Source organism: Sylvia atricapilla, chromosome 12 (genome assembly GCF_009819655.1).
Source record: "Sylvia atricapilla isolate bSylAtr1 chromosome 12, bSylAtr1.pri, whole genome shotgun sequence".
Taxonomy (NCBI): domain Eukaryota; kingdom Metazoa; phylum Chordata; class Aves; order Passeriformes; family Sylviidae; genus Sylvia; species Sylvia atricapilla.
In genome coordinates this window covers 2,998,852-3,018,468 of record NC_089151.1, presented here as the reverse complement: position 1 = coordinate 3,018,468, position 19,617 = coordinate 2,998,852, and the positions used below count along the sequence as shown (strand labels likewise).

At 53.1% G+C, this 19,617-nt stretch overlaps 1 protein-coding gene across 1 annotated transcript; it reads right to left on the bottom strand.

Annotated features, from left to right (window-relative positions):
* Positions 1-2,464: 2,464 nt before the first annotated feature.
* Positions 2,465-5,988, bottom strand: FOXF1 (forkhead box F1). The gene is made up of 2 exons (XM_066327511.1): positions 4,884-5,988; positions 2,465-2,631 (listed from the first exon to the last, which is right to left on the bottom strand). Exons 1-2 carry the CDS (start codon positions 5,944-5,946, stop codon positions 2,471-2,473), a joined length of 1,224 nt encoding a protein of 407 aa, XP_066183608.1. The 5' UTR covers positions 5,947-5,988; the 3' UTR covers positions 2,465-2,470.
* Positions 5,989-19,617: the final 13,629 nt, after the last annotated feature.

Genomic DNA, 19,617 nt, shown 5'->3' with positions numbered 1-19,617 from the left:
ACGCGTTCGCCTCCAACAGGGATGGGCAAGGATGTGGGAAAGATCAGCCCGGAAAGGCAGAAAAATGAGGAAAACCGATAATGCTGCAGGTAGATTGCTGCTGGCTTAAAAGCGATCTAAACAGAGATTTTAAAAACCCCAAACCATTAACAAAATTTAAAAAAAAAAACCCGTTCCAAACCCCACAACGCTCCACAAAAAACTCCGCAAAACAACAATTAAAAAAATATATATTCTGGAAAGGCCTCCCCCAAATCTAATAAAGCTTTGCCTTAATTGCAATAATATTACAAATTTGTCCCTTGTCGTTACAGCGAGCTTGGCTTTTAATTAAGCAGATTCCGCAGAGCTGGGTTAATTAGTGTGCACTGATTAAATTTCCCTCCATAAAGGCAGAACTCCACAACCACGTAATCAGATTAATTCGCCCGCATCTCTTTTTTTATGGGCGTCGATATTGAATATTGATAGAGACAGATTGAGCCACGAATTAAAGCAAAAATTCCTGGATATTGGAGGATCCTGAATTAGCCCCAATCCCGCCAAATTTCACAGGAAAACTCCGATATTTAAATGCAAATTTATCACTGCCCCGTGCACCACGGAGAGATGGTGCAGTTCATCGACTGAATTTTTATTCCCGGTTATTAATTCCTAATAATTTGGGTACATTTCCTTCCATTTTATGCATTTTTATTTCTTTTTTCACGCCGGGGAAAAGCCGGGATGTTCCCCTTCCCTCTGCCAGGAAGTTCTTTGCCGGCGGAGGTGCCGCAGGGATGCGAGGCTCGGAAAATTCCCGGGATGGAAGAGGAGGAAAAAAATGAGCCGGAAAATTCCTGGGATGGAGGAGGAAGAGGAGGGAAAAAAAGAGCCGCGGGCTCTATCCCGCCTGGAATTCCAGGGAGAGGCAAAGAGCTGTCAAACAGCGCCTTTCGCCTCGGGGAGGGGAAAAAAAAATGGAATAATCCTGATAATAAAAAAACTAAAAATAAAAAAGCGCAGCCGCCGCTTTTCCTCCTTCTGCGTTTTAATATCCTCAAGTGAAATATTTCCCAGCAGAGAAATTGGCCACCAAGACTCCGCCAAGGTGGAAAAAAACCCCTAAAAAAGTCGATTTTGAGTCTGCGCCGGGACGGGGAATTATTGCCCGAGGGTTTGCGGGACCGGGCCGGGGCTCCGCGCTCGCGGAGGCCACGGACTCCTCATTAATTAAGCTTAATTACGCCGCATGCTCGTTTATTTGCTGCTCATACAATGGTGAAGCCCATGTACAAATAACATACAGGTTTTATTTCGGGGATTTTTTTTTTTTTCTTTAGGGACAAAACGTACACACACACACACACACACACAATTAAAAAAAAAAAAAAAAAGGCGAAAAAATCAAAACAACAAACCCACAAAATTACGATTTTATACAGTGCAGAAAGAATTAAAATAGGTGTCACCGAACTGTACAACGTCAGGGCGGAAAAAAAAAATATAGAGAGGGGAGGGAAGGGAATAATCCTTCATTATATATAGATTTCTATAAAAACATACGGAGGATTGTCTTTACACAGAGACCACGGTCGCTTGCAAATTTACAAAGGTTAACTAAAAAACCCCAAATCTATATGGCAAATATTGCCAACAGAGATTCCCCGATTTAATACTGATCAACTGAGACTATTCGTGTCTCGATTATTAGCAACAACAACAACAAAAAGAAAAAAAAATGTAGAATAAATAACAGGATGAGCATGGCTGTCTCTTTCCAAAGTGCCTTGTTCTCTCTGCATAGGGTCTGATCCTGCAGTCTTTATGCAGGCAAAAAAAAAAATTAATAACCCACCAAAATTCATAGTTCCAAAAAAAAAAAAAATCCCTCTGAGAGACTTTATTTTGCCCGCTGGGTGTTGGCCGGCAAAAAAAAAAAAAAAAAAAAAAAAAAAAAAAAAAAAAAAAAAAAAAAATTAAAGTATTTTTTTCCGAGCTCGAAGTGAGACGGCACCGAGGGGATTTGAGATTTGAGTTCGGGGTCTTTTCCAGCCCCCTCAGCCCGAGCCGGCTCTGCTCCTCCCAGCTCGTGGCACCGCTCACCGCCAGCTCCCAAACTCAGTTCGCAATTTCATATTTTTTTTTGGTTTGTCTTAAAGAAGCATCAAAACCTCACTTGCCAAAGCCTCACCCCAAACTCTCAGCGCTGCTTTCGGCACGGACCGGAGAGGGGGCTGATTTATCTGATTTATTTCCTCCTCCCCGAGCAGAAAAAGGCACAAAACGCCGCGGGCTCACATCCCTCGACCGATGCTCAGCTCATCCCCGGAGCCTCACTCCGCTCTGCCGCCGCTTCCCGGAGCTCCAGTCCGCTTTGGGGCTGCCCAAAGCCGGGCTGGGACATTCCCCCGCTCCACCCCGAGCGTCCTGCGGGGGATGCTCCGAGCCCGGCTCCGGCCCCGGGAGCGCGGTTCTCCCGGGCCCGGCCTCACATCACGCACGGTTTGATGTCCTGGTATGTCACTTGTTGGTGGTAATAGGAGCCGCTGCCCGCCGAATGCATGGAGGAGGAGGCCATGGCGTTGAAAGAGAAGACGAATTCCTTTCTGTCGCACATGCTCGGAGACTGCGAGTGATACCGCGGGATGCCTGCGGGACGGGGGGAGACACGGTCAGCAGCGCGCAGAGATTGAGGAGGGGAAAAAGAGACAGCGAGGGGGGAAGGAGAGAAAAACGCTGAGTGGGGTTAAAAAACAATCCAAATAACCTAAGCCCGGTGGGAGCGCGGGTTTGGGGGGATTTTGGCACACACGGGCACCGCGGGGGCAGGTGCGGCACAGAAAACCCCGGCACGGCGCTGCCCTGCCCGGCCACACGACAAGCGATTTGCCTTGGGTTTAGGTTGGTTTGGTTTTGGTTTGTTTTGTGTTTTTCAACATTTAGATTTATTTTCTTTCTCCCCGGCTGTTTTTTCCCTTTGCGGAAAAAATCCGCCGGGTGAGGAACGGGGGAATCTCCCGTTCGTACTGGGACCGGCTGGAGGCCGAGAACCGCCGGTCCCGGGGCTGTTCCCACCGCTCCTTCCACCACCTGGGCACGGAACAGCGCCCCGGGAATTCGGGGTTCGCTGCCCATGGGCTGCCCTACCCTGCAGCTCTCCCCGCCGCTCCTTCGGGGGAAAATCAGAGCGTTTCGGTGAAGGCCGCGCACGGCCCCGGTGGATGCTCGGGGCGGATTCCCGGCCCCGTTTTCCACAGGCCCTGGATGCGCTGAGCTCCGGGAACAGCCCCAGGGCCGGAGGGTGCCCGTGGTGGGCACTGCCCCTGTCCGGACTGAGGTTCTGCCCCGCTTCTGCAGCCTCAGCCCGGCCCGGCTGATGCTTTTTCCCCGTTTCGTTTTGTGTTTTTCACCCATTCTTTCCCCGCTTCCCGGCCGTTCCTGTCAGGCACATGCCGCTGTCCCGAGGGCCCGGGGTGATGGGCAGGGACCCCAAATCTGCCCCATCACCGCCCGAGGTCCCGGGGCTCCCCCCGAGCCACCAGAGTCCCATCGCACCCCGAGGGGAATTTGGGCAGCAAAGCGAAACCCAGCGCTGGCCTCGTCCCTTCCGAGGCCTCCTCCCGGCCAAACTCCATCCCCATTCCAAGAGTCAGGGAAATACAGCCCCGACAGCTCCAGGGACGAGACCCAGCCGCGGTTTTTGGGTGCGGGAGGATTTGGGGGGTCCGGGCCGCCGGCTTCGCTGTGGGCGAGGGATGGAGGGAGGTGACGGGCCTGGAAAACACGGCCCTGAGATGTGTGAAAAGCACAACTGGTGGCCGGGAAGGGGCCGGGATGGGCCGGGCTGGGATGGGGTGAGTAGCGGACCCTGCGATGGGGAATTCCTCCCTTTTCGCTCAGCGGAATCCTCCCAAGCCCCGATGGAGATGGGAGAGGCCAAAGGTGCATTCCCGGCCTCTCCTTCCCGCAGCTCCCCGGCCTCAGGCCCGGGGCGGCCCTGGAGGTGAAGCAGCCGCCGGGAAGAGCAGAGACACGGCCTGGGGGAGAGGAGCCCGGTCCCGGGGAGAGGAGCCCGGTCTGGGGGAGAGGAGCCCGGCCTGGGGGAGAGGAGCCCGGTCCCGGGGAGAGGAGCCCGGTCTGGGGGAGAGGAGCCCGGCCTGGGGGAGCGGAGCCAGGTCTGGGGGAGCGGAGCCCGGCCTGGGGGAGCGGAGCCCGGCCTGGGGGAGCGGAGCCCGGTCTCGGGGAGAGGAGCCCGGTCTGGGGGAGAGGAGCCCGGCCTGGGGGAGCGGAGCCAGGTCTGGGGGAGCGGAGCCCGGCCTGGGGGAGCGGAGCCCGGCCTGGGGGAGCGGAGCCCGGTCTCGGGGAGAGGAGCCCGGTCTCGGGGAGAGGAGCCCGGTCTCGGGGAGAGGAGCCCGGTCTCGGGGAGAGGAGCCCGGTCTCGGGGAGAGGAGCCCGGCCTGGGGGAGAGGAGCCCGGCCTGGGGGAGAGGAGCCCGGTCTGGGGGTGAGGAGCCCGGCCTGGGGGAGAGGAGCCCGGTCTGGGGGAGCGGAGCCCGGTCTGGGGGAGAGGAGCCCGGCCTGGGGGAGCAGAGCCCGGCCCGGGGGAGCGGAGCCCGGCCTGGGGGAGCGGAGCCCGGTCTGGGGGAGAGGAGCCCGGCCTGGGGGAGAGAAACCCCGACCCGGGGGAGCGGAGCTTCTGTCCGGCCGCTCCCGGCCCCACAGCGGGGAGAGCCCCGACGGGTGCCCCCGGGAAAGGCATCCTTCCCCCGGGAAGGACACGGCAGCTTCCCCTCGGGAACAGCATTAAACCCGCCCGAGGAGCGGGATCCCGGCTGGCAGCGGCACCGCCGGGAGCCCCCGGCCGAGCCCCGCGATCGCGCCCCACGCGTGGCCGCGCCTTACCTTGGAGGTCGGCGGTGTTGTGGCTGTTCTGGTGCAGGTAGGGCTGGTCCAGGGAATGCGTGGAGAGGCTGGAGGAGAGCGGGTTGGCCGTGGGGTTGCAGGGCGAGAGGGGCTGCTGCTTGATGTAGGACGCGCCGGTGTTGAGGGCCGCCGAGGCGCCGGGCGCCCACGCCGAGGCCGAGCTGGAGTAAACCGAGTGCGGCTCCATCACGCCGCCGGCGGGGAGCAGCGGGGACGCGGGCACGGAGCTGTCGTGGTGCGGGTATTCCCCGGCCGAGGAGCCGGTGCAGCCGCCCATGTAGGTGTGCCCACCGTTGGCGGGCAGGTGGGGCACGGAGTGTCCCGGCAGACCCATCCCTTCCACGTTGCTGGACAAATGCCCGTTCATCATCCCCAAGCCCCCTTCGAGGGAGAGGCTGTTGGGGGGGCAGGAGAGGCCGCCGGCCGAGCCCTGGAAGCCGTAGCTGTCGGGGAGGTGGTTGAAGCTGAGCCCGTTCATCATGCTGTACATGGGCTTCAGCGCCTGGCATTTCCTCCGGAACCCGCGGGGCCGGCGGCGGAACGAGCCCTCCTCGAACATGAACTCGCTGGCCGGGTCGATGGTCCAGTAGTGGCCCTTGCCCGGGCGTCCCAAGCCCTTGGGCAGCTTGATGAAGCACTCGTTGAGCGAGAGGTTGTGGCGCACCGAGTTTTTCCAACCCTGGTAGGAGCCTCGGAAGAAAGGGAAGCGACTCTGCAAGAACTGGTAGATCTCGCTGAGGGTCAGGCGTTTAGAAGGAGAGCTCTGGATAGCCATGACGATGAGAGCGATGTAGGAATAAGGCGGTTTCTCCGGCCGCCGGATCCCCGCGTTCGTCTTCTTCGCCTTGGGGCCGGCGCTGCCGGGGGCTCCGCCGCTGCCCGGGGCGCTGCCGGCCGAGCCGCCGGTCCCCGCCGAGGCGGCGTCCATGGCCGAGCTCTGCGGCTGCTTCTCAGCCACGGAGGAGGACATGGGGCCGTAGCTGCTGTGCACCGGAGGAGGAGGGGGCTGAGAGGACAGAGCCTGCTGCGCTTCTGCAGTCATCTACGGCCAGGTCCGCGGCGGCCAGCCCCAGCCCCGGCCCTCCTCCGCCGCCCCCGCAGCGCCCCCCCAAAAGGCCACGCTGCTGGGGGCTCGCCGCCGCTCACCCACCGCCCTCCCTGCGGCGTCCTGCCGGCCCCCCGGCGGGCTCGCTCTCCACCGGGAGGACTTCACCCCGCCGTGGATAAACAAATGGAAGAAGCGACGACACCCCCCCCCACCCCCCCCCCCAACCCCTCCTTTGCCTTCCTCCTCCTCCTCCTCCCACTTTATCCCTAAATCCGAGCGCGGCTGCAGAAGGCGAGCGAGAGGCGGAGGGTCGGGGGGGGCCGCAGGGAGGCGGGATGGGGGGAGCGGTGGAAGCGAGCTGAGCTCGGCTGCTGCCAGAGACGAGCCGGAGGAGGCTGCTGCCGCCTGCGCCTGTCCCGGGCCGGGCTCCCGAGGCCGCCGCCGTCCCCTCTCCGGTGGCTTTAGCTGCGCTGCCGCTGCTGCGGGGAGCTGCTTCCCATCGCGGTGGCTGTCGAGTCTGCCCCCGGCCCCGCCGCTCGCCTTCTACTTTATCTCTCGCAGCGGCGTCTGCCGCTCCTTTGACAGACGTAAGCGCGGAGCGGAGATCCCCGCCCCGAGCGGCTCCCCCCCGCCCTCCCCTCCGCCGGCCCCTCCGCCGCCTCTCCCCGCTGGTGGGCAGCTTTTAAAGAGCCCTTTCCACGCCGCCCTGCCCCACCCGGGATCGGGGGGGCTGCTCGCCGCACCCCTGCCCTCCGCGGAGGGCACCGCGCGTGTGTCCCTGTGTGTGTGTGTGTCTCTGTGTGATTTACGCCACGCGTGACCGCGACGCGCCGTGAGGATCCTCCACCCTCTCCCAGCTCCCTTTCCCAGCCCTGGGAAGCACGGGAAGAGCCCCAGGAGGGCCGGGGAAGGGGCCGGGGCAGCGCGGATGTTCCGCGCGTGGAGCGGGACAAGCGGAGGGCGCTGTCCCGGCCGGCGGCTCCGCGCTCAGCGCGGCTTCAAACCCCCTCTTCGTGCGCTCTTTTTAAGCTCGGCGGGCCCGGGCAGGATGTTTATACTGAGCAATGTAAACACGGGCTCGGGGGTGCTTTAATAAAAAGAAATCGGCGAAAACTCCCGCTGCCTCGCGAAATGCCCTTTTCTGCCTCCGCCGCCGCTCCGGGGCCGGGAACGGGCTTCGGGACCCTTCGCCTGCTCCGAGGCTGCTTTAGGGATGAGCGTGGCTCGGTTTGGTTGGGGTCGTTCGGGGGATTTTTTTTGAGGAGGGTGTGTATAAATCTGCGCCGGAGTTTCGCGGCTCCGTGCCCGGAGTTTGACGCTCCAGCTCCAGCCGAGGCACGGGCACACGCGGCGGGTGTGGGAGGGAAGGAGAACAGAAACCCAGAGGGGTAGAGACCCCCTTTCCTCCCTCCTCTGTCCCCCAAAAGCCACCTCTCCGAGCGCCGTGCCACCGGCAGAGCTGTCACTCGAGGTAAGTGGCTTGAAATCGTTGTCGCCTTGTCTGGGCCCGCGCGTGGAAAAGCTGCGCGGTGCGAGGGGGTGGGATTGTGGGTGGGCACGGAGCTCTCAGGGCTGCCGATGTGTCTGCTGCTGCCGCCTGCTCCCTGCCGACATCGGGGGGAAAGAAAAGAGAAAGGAAAAGGGGATAAAAAAAATAAAATAATCCGCCCCGTGCCCCGCAGCTCATTGCAGGCCTCTCTCCGCAGGGCTGTGGGCTCATCCCTGTGCGAAGACAGAGCGGGGACACCCCCCGTGCCCAAGCCCCGCGTCTTCCAGCTTCCCTTTTCAAGTTTTTTAATGATAATTTAATACCTTCTAAAGGAAAGATAGGCACCGATCGGGTTTCCAAACTCCCTCCGCGTTATTGGCGAGCAGTTGTGAGCAGCCTCCGGGGCGCCTGTCACATCTGTGGTACGACCGAGAGGGATTTCACATCACCCTTTTCTTTTTTTTTTTTTTTTTTTTTTTTTTTTTTTTTTTTTTTTTCCTTTCTCCCCCCCCCCCCCTTTGTTTCTATCCTCCTCCCTCGCTTCTTTCCCCCCTTCTTGGAAAAAAAAAAATCATCCTGCAGTCAGCACCGACCCTCCCGTTCCCGGTGCAAACGGGCCCGGGACAGGCCCGGGAGAGCCCAGGCCGGGGGCAGGTAGCCAGGGAAGGGCTGGGAGGAGGTTGGAACAGTTATTTCTGGAGTTTTTCCCCGGAGGAGGAGGAGAACGAGCAGCTCCGGCTGCCCGGGGAGGCGGCGGCCGCTCGGCGCGGAGCAGAACGAGGAGCGAGGTGGCTGCTCGGGAAGGGAGGAAACCACCCCAAAAATCGCTTTTTTGTGGGGGGGGGAAACAATCATCTTCCGCGGTGCTCACATCCCCGAGCAGGCTGGTGCAGAATATTCCCTCTGCTTCTCCCTGCATTTTTTTTATTATTATTATTTTTGCCGCGGGAGCGCATCTCTGACCTCGAGCGTTGCTCCGCATCGAATGTTCCCCCTTGAGAAATCTTTGCTTTATATCATTCTGCTATCGAATCTCCCCGATCTGCCCCCAAAACCCCCGGGGATGGAGCTTTAAACGCAGCACAAAACACCCGTGGAAAAATCACGTTCAAACCGTTCGCCACCGGCAGGGTTTCCACGAGGAAATAAAATATCTCCGAGTTAAAAAAAATAATCCCAAACCTCTCAGTGGAAATCAAACTATTTCCCCTCAAAGAAAATCAGTCCCTTCACTAGCGCCCTTTCCCCCTCTCGCAATATCTTTTAGGAGCGAGAAGATTTGGTTTCTGATGCGTTTATTACGGCTAAGCAAAAGTTAAAAATGGGAATTTCTCTCTCCGGGTTCTATAGGCCTCGTCATGGAAATAGCAGAAATGTTGGAGGGTTTTAATCGGAGCCCACGAGTTGGGGAAAGGAGAATTTTGGGGAGGAAAAAACCCGGTGGGTGAGGAGGAGGAGGATGGTGTGGGGGAAAAACGAGACCCGCTTTTGGTGTTGTCTGCTCCTGGGTGAATCGAGTCCTCCTCCAGCCCCCGAAAGGGAAAAATAGGGAGAAAAAGAAGAAATGATAAGAATTAAATGATCTTCTGGCTCAATTAACCTCTCCCATGCCGTTGGGAGCCCGCGTTCCCGGCCCCGCCGCTCTTCCCAGCCGGCTCCTTCCCAAACCGCGCTCCCCTTCCCTCCCCCTGCCCCAAAACTCGGGCCGTGTTTTGTGTAAAAATAGACAAATCCGAGCTTTCTTCCTTTTCCTGCGCCCAAGGTATTTTGACTGCCTAATTGCTTAAGTGAAGTCAACTCGGCGAGCGGGCCCGGGTGTAACCCGAGGATGGAAATGGATATTGGTGGCTTTGTTAGAGGCGGGCTGGGTGCTGCTCCGAGAGGGGCCGGGGTGTTCCTGCCAGCCCGGACCACCCAAGCCGAGGGGAGTGACGGCCCCGTGTCCCCCTCCTCGCCGTCCTGCTTTGCATTAACACCACCCGCGGGACCCGCTCCGCTCTTCCCCCAGCAGCAGCTTTTTCCCCTCGCCTGCTTTGGGTTTTTTTTTTTTAATTTTTTTATTTTTTTTAATTTTTTTATTTTCTTCGATCGTCGCCATCCCCGTGGCCGCTGGCCCCAAATCCGCGGCGAATCGATCCCTAAATGTTTATTTAAAGGCGAGGGTTGTTGGAGCATTGGAGCGAGGGGCTGGAGGGTGGAGAGAGCAGGCCCGGGGAAGGTGGAGGCACCGAGGGAGGGATGATTTTAGGGAGATGCTCACACACACCAAACATTTTTTTTTTTTTTCGGATCCATCACGCTTTGTCCCACGCGTGGGACCTTTCCCAGTCCCGGCCTTGGCCTCTCGCATTCCTGAAGGCAAAACCCGCTCTCCAGGGCCGAAAGGGACACGGAGAAGATTTTTTGGGGGGAGAGAGCAGAAGCCGAAATCGGGAGCGCAGCAGAGCTGCCCGAGTGGCTGAGGCGGCTGCGAGGAGGTGCGGGCTGGTTGTTCCGCCCTGCCTCGGGCAGAAGTTCAGGCTTTGGTCAGAAACGGGGGGGAAAAAAAATAAAATAAAAGGAAAATCTAAATCTCCCCCTTTTTTCTCCCTTTTTCCCCCCTCTGCCCGTCCCGAGTCTCCCCCCCGCCCTTCAAGCCCAGATTTTCCATGACGTCCTTCGATGAAATATTGCAGCGCAGGAATTTACAGCCTTCTTCAGCTCGGGAATTTAATTTTTTTTTTTTTTTTTTCCTGTGGAGTTTTCTGGCAGGAGCCGGTCCCTGCAATACAAATCGGTCCCAGTGATAATAAGCTCCGAGAGCTTCCACCCAGACACAATCGCTTCCCACAGAGATCTTCCAAAAATCTCCGGGTATTTATATCCCCGCCCGGGGACGGAGAGGCAGAACGCTTTCCCGCAGGGATACTTTTGGGCTGGCTGCGATTCACACCCGAAAAAATTTTGGGTATCAAGAGAAACTGCGGGGCTGAGCCAGAGCGCCGCTGGCACCCGGCGAGTGATGCTCCCACATCCCACAAATCCGCCCTCGAAGGCAGCTCGGGGTGTAAATCCATGTGTAAATCCAGGTGTAAATCTGCTCCTGAGACACTCAGCCTTTCCTGAACGAGGTTTCTTCCCTGGGGCTGGGGATGCTCCCAAAGCAAACAGAACCCTCGGGAAGGGATGTCCCCTTTCCCAACAACTTGGCGCAGAAGTGGCATCCAAACAAAATTCAGAGTCACTTCCAGCTCTGCCAGCACAGAATCCCGTCAGGACAAAGATAAAATCGTGCTGGAGTAACCTTTCCATTGGGTGCTGAGCTTTTTTGGCATCGGGAACCATTTCTAACCCTCGGCGACTCCCGATGCCAAAAAGTCCGGCTGGGCCAAGCCGGGCCGGGGGTCTCCAGCCAAGGAGGAGGACGAGGGAATTCCACGGGTTTCAGCCTAATTTCATTTTTTTTTTTCCAAAAAAAGGAATCTTTTTTGTTGTTGTTTATTTTTTTTTCCCCTCAAGTTTAGACCAAAACCCTGTCAAAATCCCATCAATGTGCCGCTGCTGGAGGAAGCGGGGAATTTTAGAGTCTCCAGCCCCATTTCTGGGTGTCCCACAAAATCCCTCTGCGCGGAGAGGTGGGAGAAACGAAATCGGAACATCCCATATTAAAGAAGAACAGGTTCCTTTTTCTTCCGCGGCGCTCCAGAAGCGCCGTTCTGGGGATAAATGACGGGCAAAGATTGCGGGGAGATGGGGAAAACAAACGCGGCGGGTTTGGGGAAGAATCCGGCCTCCCTTTGCCAGGGGACAGAGGAAAACCTCGAGGGGAGGCTCGGGGGAGGCACGAGAGATCCAGGTGGGCTCCTTGGATAGAGAAAAAAGGGTTTTGTCTGACCAGGGAACAGCGAGCATCACCCAGCCCGGAGGGAGAGGCGGTGACAGCACCTGGGCACTGCCCTGGGCAGGTGTCGCGGTCCCCAGCGGCCACCAGCGCTTGTCCCTTGTCACCTGCCCAGCGGGCAGAGCCATCCGGGAGGTGCCCAGGAAGGAAAGGAGAGGAATGCTGAGGATCAAAACCCTCCTGTCCTGGTGCTACAGAACCCTCCGGTTCCTGACCACGGTGCCAAGGGACACGGAGCTCTTCCAAAAGCAGATTTTACTGTCGGGAAGTTCGGGGTATTCCTGTGGAGAAAGGAAAATCGCACAGGGCTGCACAACGGCCTGGAAGGTTCTTTTTTTATAAACCTGATTTTCACAGTAAATCCCGCACAGAAATTCCGCGTCTCCCTTTTCCCAGCTCAAAAAGGGTTCGGGACACGCGTTTAAACACCAGAAATTCCCGCTGTGAACAACCGCAGTTGTGTCCTCGCTGATTCTTTCTTTGCAAAGACCTGGGGGTGGTTTTCCTTGGAAGCTTTCCCGACAAAACCTGTTTTCCACCGCTGGAATTCCCTAAATAATGGTGCTGTGCCATCAGCGGGTTCTGGGTGGTGCAGGTTCGTGGATCCCTCTACTTCTCGGAGCAGAGAGTTAAAATACACCAAAAATCGGTTTGTCATCTTTCCCACCTCCTGATAACAGAGCAGCTCCTCGCAAATCGATTCCTTTTTACACAACCATCTCTCACTTAAATATTAAAAGCGATCTGGAGGGGATTTAATAAAATGTTCTGCAGGGAGTAAAAAGCTCGGCTGGAATTCCAGGGAAAGATGTGCTGTGGGTACGTGAAACGCCCGAGCTAAGGTGGGAAAACTTTCCCCAGCACGGGTTGTTGTTGTGCCCCGAAGTTAAACGATTTCTGCGGCAAAGGGATTGGGTTTTATTTTCATAGAATTCACAGAATTTTGGGGAGAATCATCCTAGGAACGGGAAAGGAACGGGTGCATCCACGTGTCCGTCTTCCCGCTGTGAATATTTTGGGGTTTTTGGGGTAGATGTGCGAGTGAGGAAGTCAGAGAGGAATTGGGAAGAATTCTGTAAGGAACACCCCAAGCTCCCCCAAAAAAACAGAAAGAACAATCCGCTGAAAACAACACCAAAACACTCCCACCTAAAATAAAGAAAAACCGCACCAGAACTGAACACCAAAACCGGCCCAGAACTCACTAAAAATTCCAACAATGAGTCCAGAAATGGTTTTGCTTTTCCCGTTCTCAGAACAGCTCGGAAAAGTGCAAAACTCCCCGGGGCGTTTTGCGCAGCACCCTCAGCTCCTCTCCCTTAACCTCCCTCAAATCCAAGTCGGTAAAACACAGCAGCTGATTTTGTGCTAACCCTCTGTAAAATCGGGGGGGCTGAAGGAATTTTTCCAGGTGCCTTTGTCCCGCAGGGTTTGCGGGATTCCCGCGGGCAGAGGGCTGATGGTGCCGCAGGAGAATTTTCCTTCCAGCATTACTCGTTTCTCCTTTGGGAAGGATCGAATTTGAGCACCTGGCTCCGAGCACCGCGGGCTGAAGGGGTTTTTCCCCACCCAGAACCGTGGGGTGTCCCCCGTGTCCCCTCGTGGGGACATCCAGGGGGGAATCTGAGCCCCAAAACCGATGGGAAAGTGCCCGGGTGGGAGCGGAGCCCTCCCGGCTGAGCCAAACACAACCGGGATGGGAAATCCACGCTGGCGCAGAGGGAAAAGGGAATTTTGTGTCCATCGGGAAGAGGGTTTGGAGCTGGGCTGGAGCAGAGCCTCGGGTCTGGTTTGTCCCGCGGCAGCAGGAAAGGAAAACAGAAATGTTTCCAAATAGAGAAATGAATGAATGGGAATGGAGGGATTGTGATGGAGGGGAGAGACAACAACAAAAGAGAGAAATAGAGAACAGACGGAATGGGCAGAAGGAAAGGAAAAAGGAGGGAAAAGGAGAGAAAGAAAGGGAGAGAAAGAGAGAGAGAAAAAGAAAAGAAAAGAAAAGAAAAGAAAAGAAAAGAAAAGAAAAGAAAAGAGAAGAAAAGAAAAGAAAAGAAAAGAAACGAAAAGAAAAGAAAAGAAAAGAAAAGAAAAGAAAAGAAAAGAAAAGAAAAGAAAAGAAAAGAAAAGGAAAGGAAAGAAAAGAAAAGGAAAGAAAAGAAAAGGAAAGGAAAGGAAAGGAAAGGAAAAGAAAAGAAATAAAAGAAAAGAAAATAAAATAAAAGAAAAGAAAAGAAAATAAAAGAAAAGAAAAGAAAAGAAAAGGAAAGGAAAGGAAAGGAAATGAAAGGAAATGAAAAGAAAAGAAAACAAATAAAAAGAAAAGAAAATAAAAGAAAAGAAAAGAAAAGAAACGAAACGAAACGAAACGAAAAGAAAAGAAAAGAAAAGAAAAGAAAAGAAAAGAAAAGAAAAGAAACGAAAAGAAAAGAAATAAAAAGAAAGAAGAAAGAAAGAAAGAAAGAAAGAAAGAAAGAAAGAAAGAAAGAAAGAAAGAAAGAAAGAAAGAAAGAACAGAGATAGAAAAATTGTATAAAGAACGAGAACTAAAAAGTAAAAGAATATGAGAGAGGAACTAAAAGAAATGGGAGAGAAAAAGAAATTAAGACAAATGAAGAGAAAGAGAGTGAGAAATAGAGAAAGAGAAGGGTGAAAGAAAACGGAGAAATCGGGTAGTGGAGAAGCAAAAAGGAAACAAAGAATCAGGAAGAAATGAGGAGAAAAAGAAAAATAGAGGGAAAGAGGAAAAGCTGTAAGGAAAGAAAAAAGAAAAGAAAAGAAAAGAAAAGAAAAGAAAAGAAAAGAAAAGAAAAGAAAAGAAAAGAAAGAAAAGAAAAGAAAAGAAAAGAAAAGAAAAGAAAAGAAAAGAAAAGAAAAGAAAAGAAAAGAAAAGAAAAGAAATTAAAGAGAATGATTTAAAGAGAACGATTAAAAGAACAAGAGAAAAGACAAAAAAAGAAAAAGCGCGAAAAAGACAGAAAAGAGACAGAACGAGCGAGAAAACCCCCACCCAAAACCTCCAAAGAAACCAACGCAGCAAGCACAGAAAAGACGAATCCTTTTCCTGCAAAACCAAGACCACGACATTGACAATTTAATTCTTTTTTTCCCTTGGAAAACGGGGCTGAGAGGGAAGGAAAGGAGCTCTCGGAGGGGCCCGGGCCCGGCTGCTCTGGGTGAGGAGGGATCCCCTCGGGGCTGGAGGATTTTCCTTCTTTCCCCGGGGCAGGGACACGAATGAGAGCCGAGGTTCAGCAGCGATTTTTTTCCCTCCCGTGGGTTTTCCAGCCCGGGCTGAAACCCCCGCGGGGAGAGAGGCTCTGGCTCCGTAGGTGGCCGCGTCGATTTGGGTTTGGAGCCGTGTTTATGTTCATGAAAAAGGCTGAGATTACAAACAGAGCCCTGTGAATGCCCGCCGCGGTGCTGCCGGATTGGTGGGAGATGTGTACTTTCATCCTAATCGCTCTTTCGGGGCAGCGAAATCGGATTTTTTTTTATTATTATTATTTTTTAAAGATGCAAAATTATTAATTTTTAGCGGTAGAAGAATTAAGGATCTCTGGGGCTGCCCCTTTCCCCCTGTGGTTTCCCAGTGGAGAAGGAGGCGATGGAGAAGGGTTGAAGGAAAAAAAAAATCTCCAAAATTTAGCCATAAATCCAAGAAAAACGAGTCTTGGAGGAGGGCAGGGAAAAGGAGGATTCGTCTCGCCCTCCCTGAATCCATCTCGACCCCGGCGAATGGAATTATGTCCCCCAAAAACTCGAATGGAATTTTGTCCCCCAAAAACTCGGCTGCCGGGGACAATTGTGCTCAGGGGTTTGTCCTTGCCGGGTGGAGATTGGAGGAAGCTGAAATTCAGTCCCCAAATCCCGTTAATTCACTTATTTAGGGTGAGATATAAATGTTCGTATGTATAAAATAACTCCAGTCCTTACAACTGCAACTAAAAAAAAAAAAAAATTAAAATATAAGGAGTTTTTAAGTTAATTTTCGGGGAGGTTGGAGGAGCAATCATCATCCTGTAATTTTGTTTTCAGAGTCTGGATTTGGGGTCAGTCTCTTGCTTTCTTCATTAAACCTCTCTGCAAAATTATTCTTGACCCCCCATCCCTGCCCCAGCTGCTTCTATCCCCATCTGCATTTGAAAGTTTGATTGTTAAAAAATCTCATTTTTACAGATTTTTTTTTTTTTCCCGCACTCGATAAATCCCCAGCACGGAGGGATCCACTTCAGGTCCCAGGGAGAGGATTTTTTTTTTTTTCCCCTCCCTCAGAAGCTCTGGGAGAGAACGTGCGCTCAGCCTTTGGCATCTCCCTCCTTTTCAACACTTTCCTTTTGTGGGCAAAAGCTGTCGGCGGAGGAGCCCGGCAGACCTGGAGCGTTTGGACATCCAGATATTTTACTGCCCTTGGGATCCCTCACTGACTCAGGAACAAAGAAAATCCATCCAATTCCCCCCGCTGGAAATAGGATGTGAACAGAATTTGGGGAGAGGGGGATTTTAGCAGGGAAAGTGTTCGGGAAAAAAAAAAAAAAAAAAAAAAAAAAAAAAAAAAAAAAAAAAAAAAAAAAAAACCAAGGGGAGAAAGGGAAAATGAAAAAATCCCTAAAAAAATCCTGAATTTTTTCCCTGTGCAGCGGCTGTGCTGCACTGGAGATGGAGGGGAGAATTGCCCGCGGGGTTTGGAGGCACAGGAGTGCTCTGAAAACAGCTTTTTCTGCCCTAAAATATCTTCAGGGCGTCAAACCATCTCCCCGAGACAGCCAAGACTCCAAGTGTGGAGCTTAGAGAGACAGTAGAGGAGTTTCTTTGTTCTCCCCTCGCACCTGGAATTTGCCTTTATTCCCTGATGCTTTTTCCTTTCCTTTCCTTTCCTTTCCTTTCCTTTCCTTTCCTTTCCTTTCCTTTCCTTTCCTTTCCTTTCCTTTCCTTTCCTTTCCTTTCCTTTCCTTTCCTTTCCTTTCCTTTCCTTTCCTTTCCTTTCCTTTCCTTTCCTTTCCTTTCCTTTCCTTTCCTTTCCTTTCCTTTCCTTTCCTTTCCTTTCCTTTCCTTTCTTTCCTTTCCTTTCCTTTTCCTTTCCTTTCCTTTCCTTTCCTTTCCTTTCCTTTCCTTTCCTTTCCTTTCCTTTTCCTTTCCTTTCCTTTCCTTTTCCTTTCCTTTCCTTTCCTTTCCTTTCCTTTCCTTTCCTTTCCTTTCCTTTCCTTTCCTTTCCTTTTCCTTTCCTTTCCTTTCCTTTCCTTTCCTTTCCTTTCCTTTCCTTTCCTTTCCTTTCCTTTCCTTTCCTTTCCTTTCCTTTCCTTTCCTTTCCTTTCCTTTCCTTGTATTTTTTTGGAGAGGGCATTGCGTTTTCTCAGTGACATTAAACAATTCTGCAGGAAGAACAGAAAACCAAAATAAAACTCCAAAAAACCATCCCCCAAACTCAGCAGAGCAGGCATCCTTAAAGCAAATTTCGCTCAAAAATCACCCGGTGCTGTGAGAGCCAGGTAGGCCCTGCAGAGGGCTGGGGGACACTGGGGGTGTCCCCACGGGCACTCAGAGCTGTCCCCTGCCCTGACACATGCTCAAGGGACATTTTTGGGGCTGTCACCCCCGGCATCCTCCAGCGCTGCTGCCCCGGAGCCCCCGAGGACGCGGCGCGGGGCGAGGCAAGAGCAGATGAAAGCGATGTCACATTAATGTCAGCTCACAGCTCGAGCCCACACAGCCTTGATTGCTCTTATTAATCTCGCCAATTTGTCTGTCAGCACCCGGCTAAGCCCTAAAGAGCCTCCCCCGACAGGTGCTTTATGCTTCCGCCACATCCCCCTCGGCCTGCCCTGGTGACAGCCACCCTCTGTCCCCACCTCTGCTCCCCGGGAAGGCTGCAGGGGACACGGGGACTCGAGGACAAGGGCCACTCCACACATGTTGTTTAGTCTGTCCAAAAAATAAACCAAAAAGAATTAAGTGATGAGCGTGGAGAACGGAGGTGCTGGGGGGTGAGCAAACCCTCCCTGTGATTTGTCTCATATCAGGAGCAGAAAAGGCATTTGTGTCCCGACTGTCTCGCAGCAGGGAGCTGGGCTGCTCTGGTTTGGGGTGGGGTTGGTGGTTTGGTGGACAGGGAAGATTAAAACAAAAAATCCGAGCTGGAGCTGGAGTGGAAAAGCCACTTTAAGCCTTAAGCAGTTTTATCATCAACTCGTGGAATGGTTTGGGTTGGAAGGGATCTTAAATCTCATCTTGTTCCAGCCACGGGTTCCAACACCTTCCACCAGCCCAGGGTGCTGTTTGCCCTGCACTTAAGCTGAGGGTTGATTATTTTCTTTACTCACTCTATCAGAAAATCCACTGGCTTGTTGTGGTGTGTGTTCAGCCACATCCATTCTTCAGCAGAGGACTGAAATTATTGTGTTGTGAGGCTTAATCTTCCTAAAGTCATTATTTAGCACAGCGGTATTAAATCACAAAACACAGATTTTGTGCTTAGAACTCTTAATTGCTGAACCCAATTAACTGCTAAACCCTTTTAACTGCTAAAGGAGAGTTCAGGTTGTTTTCATCCCTCGGCATTAAGAGGAAAAAAATTTGTTTTATTTCTGTTTGGCAACAGTGCTGCAGGAAATGTTTAGCACACAGGTTACAAACTGGTGATTCACCTGCACGAGGCTCTGCTCTGGAGGAAGAGCCCCCAGACCTTGGCTCCATGCAGCAGGTTCCTATTTTATGTCCAGAGCTGGCTGGGGCTGTTCCCATCCCAGCAGGAAAGAAAAGCTTTCAGGAGCATCTTCAACAATTCCTCCAAGAGTTGTCCAAATCCACTGAAAGAGCTCAGAGCTGTTCATTGGGTGCTCCAGATCTGATCCTAAAAGCTCCTAAAAAACCACCATTCCCCACTGAAAGCTCTTTCACTCCATCCTGATCTGGATTTATTATCAGGAGACAGATTTTTTTTTTTTTCCTTTTCTTTCTCCCTGAGCCATTTATTTCATCCAATAACTCCATCCATCACAGCGAGCTGGAACCGAGCTGGGCTCCAAGGATATTCTGAGCTGAGCAGCGTGTCAGGAAATGGGCAGCAGCCCCGTGTGATGCAAATATTTGGACGAGAGAGAGGTAGGAAGGATTGTCCAAATGTTTACTGAAGGCTGTTGATAGCCCCAGGATTTATAACTGCTGGATAAGGCCTGGCCCCACACAGCTCCTCCAGCAGGTGCATCCAGTTTCCCCATGACACGGGAGATGTGTGTGCTCTGGGAAAGGGGATGCAGGATGGAGCTGATGCCTGGGGAAGGCTGAGCTGGAGAATAAAGTAGATATTTCCTAAAAGGCTTCTAGGACACACCTTGGGCAGGACAAGAGCCTGGTCAGGGATGCACCCAAGGTGGACCCAAAATGGTCACAAAATGGATGATGGGTCACGAGGTCTCACATTTTAATAAGTTTTGGTCCATTTGCATCTTGGGGTTTAATTGTCCAGTTACAGGTCCAGGTGATGAAGTCCCATCCTTCTTGTTTTCTCTCTTCAGTCCATCATTATTTGTGCTTTTGAGCCTGAAAACTTGTCCCAGGTGTCCTTGGTGTGCAGCAGGACAAGGATTTGTTTTGTGTCCCTGCTGTGTGCAGAGCTGAGTGACACTGACTGTGAGCTCAGAGCTGCAGCCCTGGGCACCACAGAACATGAAACACAGGAAAGATAAAACTTAAGGCATCAGAGGCAGTTCCCTGGGATTCAGCTCCCTTTTCCCAGCTGCTTCACTGGTTTGGAGCCCACGGAGCAGCAAGACGGGAGCCCAGGATCCACTCCAGTGATTCATGCCCCTGAGAGCAATTCCAGCCATTGGGAAAAACCTAAAAAACAAAACACAACCAGTTGGAATTTCTTAAGTGAAAGCAATGCTCAGAACTGTTCAGGCCCATCAAAATATCCCCTGTCACTCTCCTTTGGCGCTGCAACGGAGGAAATTCATGGCATTGTTGTGCTTATTGTTCTTGGCATTTCATTTCCTCGCTTCCAGCGCTGGGATTGGAGCTCCCCTGTCTCCCTGGCTGCTGCTGGGGGCACAGCACAAGTGCTGCCAGAGCAGTCTGAGCCATTGCTGGTGCTCAAACAGCTCCAGCTTTTTCAGAGCCCACTGGAAATGTCCCCTAGCTGCTGCCAGGTGGCCTCTTCCAGCCAAAAGAGGAGAGAACGTCCAATAAAAACCAGGCTGATGGGCTAGAAATGGGAATCTAGTCAAGGGAAGGCTCTGTTGCCTTCATACCCCCTCCTGTAACGTGCTCAGGAGGTCTCTGCATAGTCCAGAGGAACCTC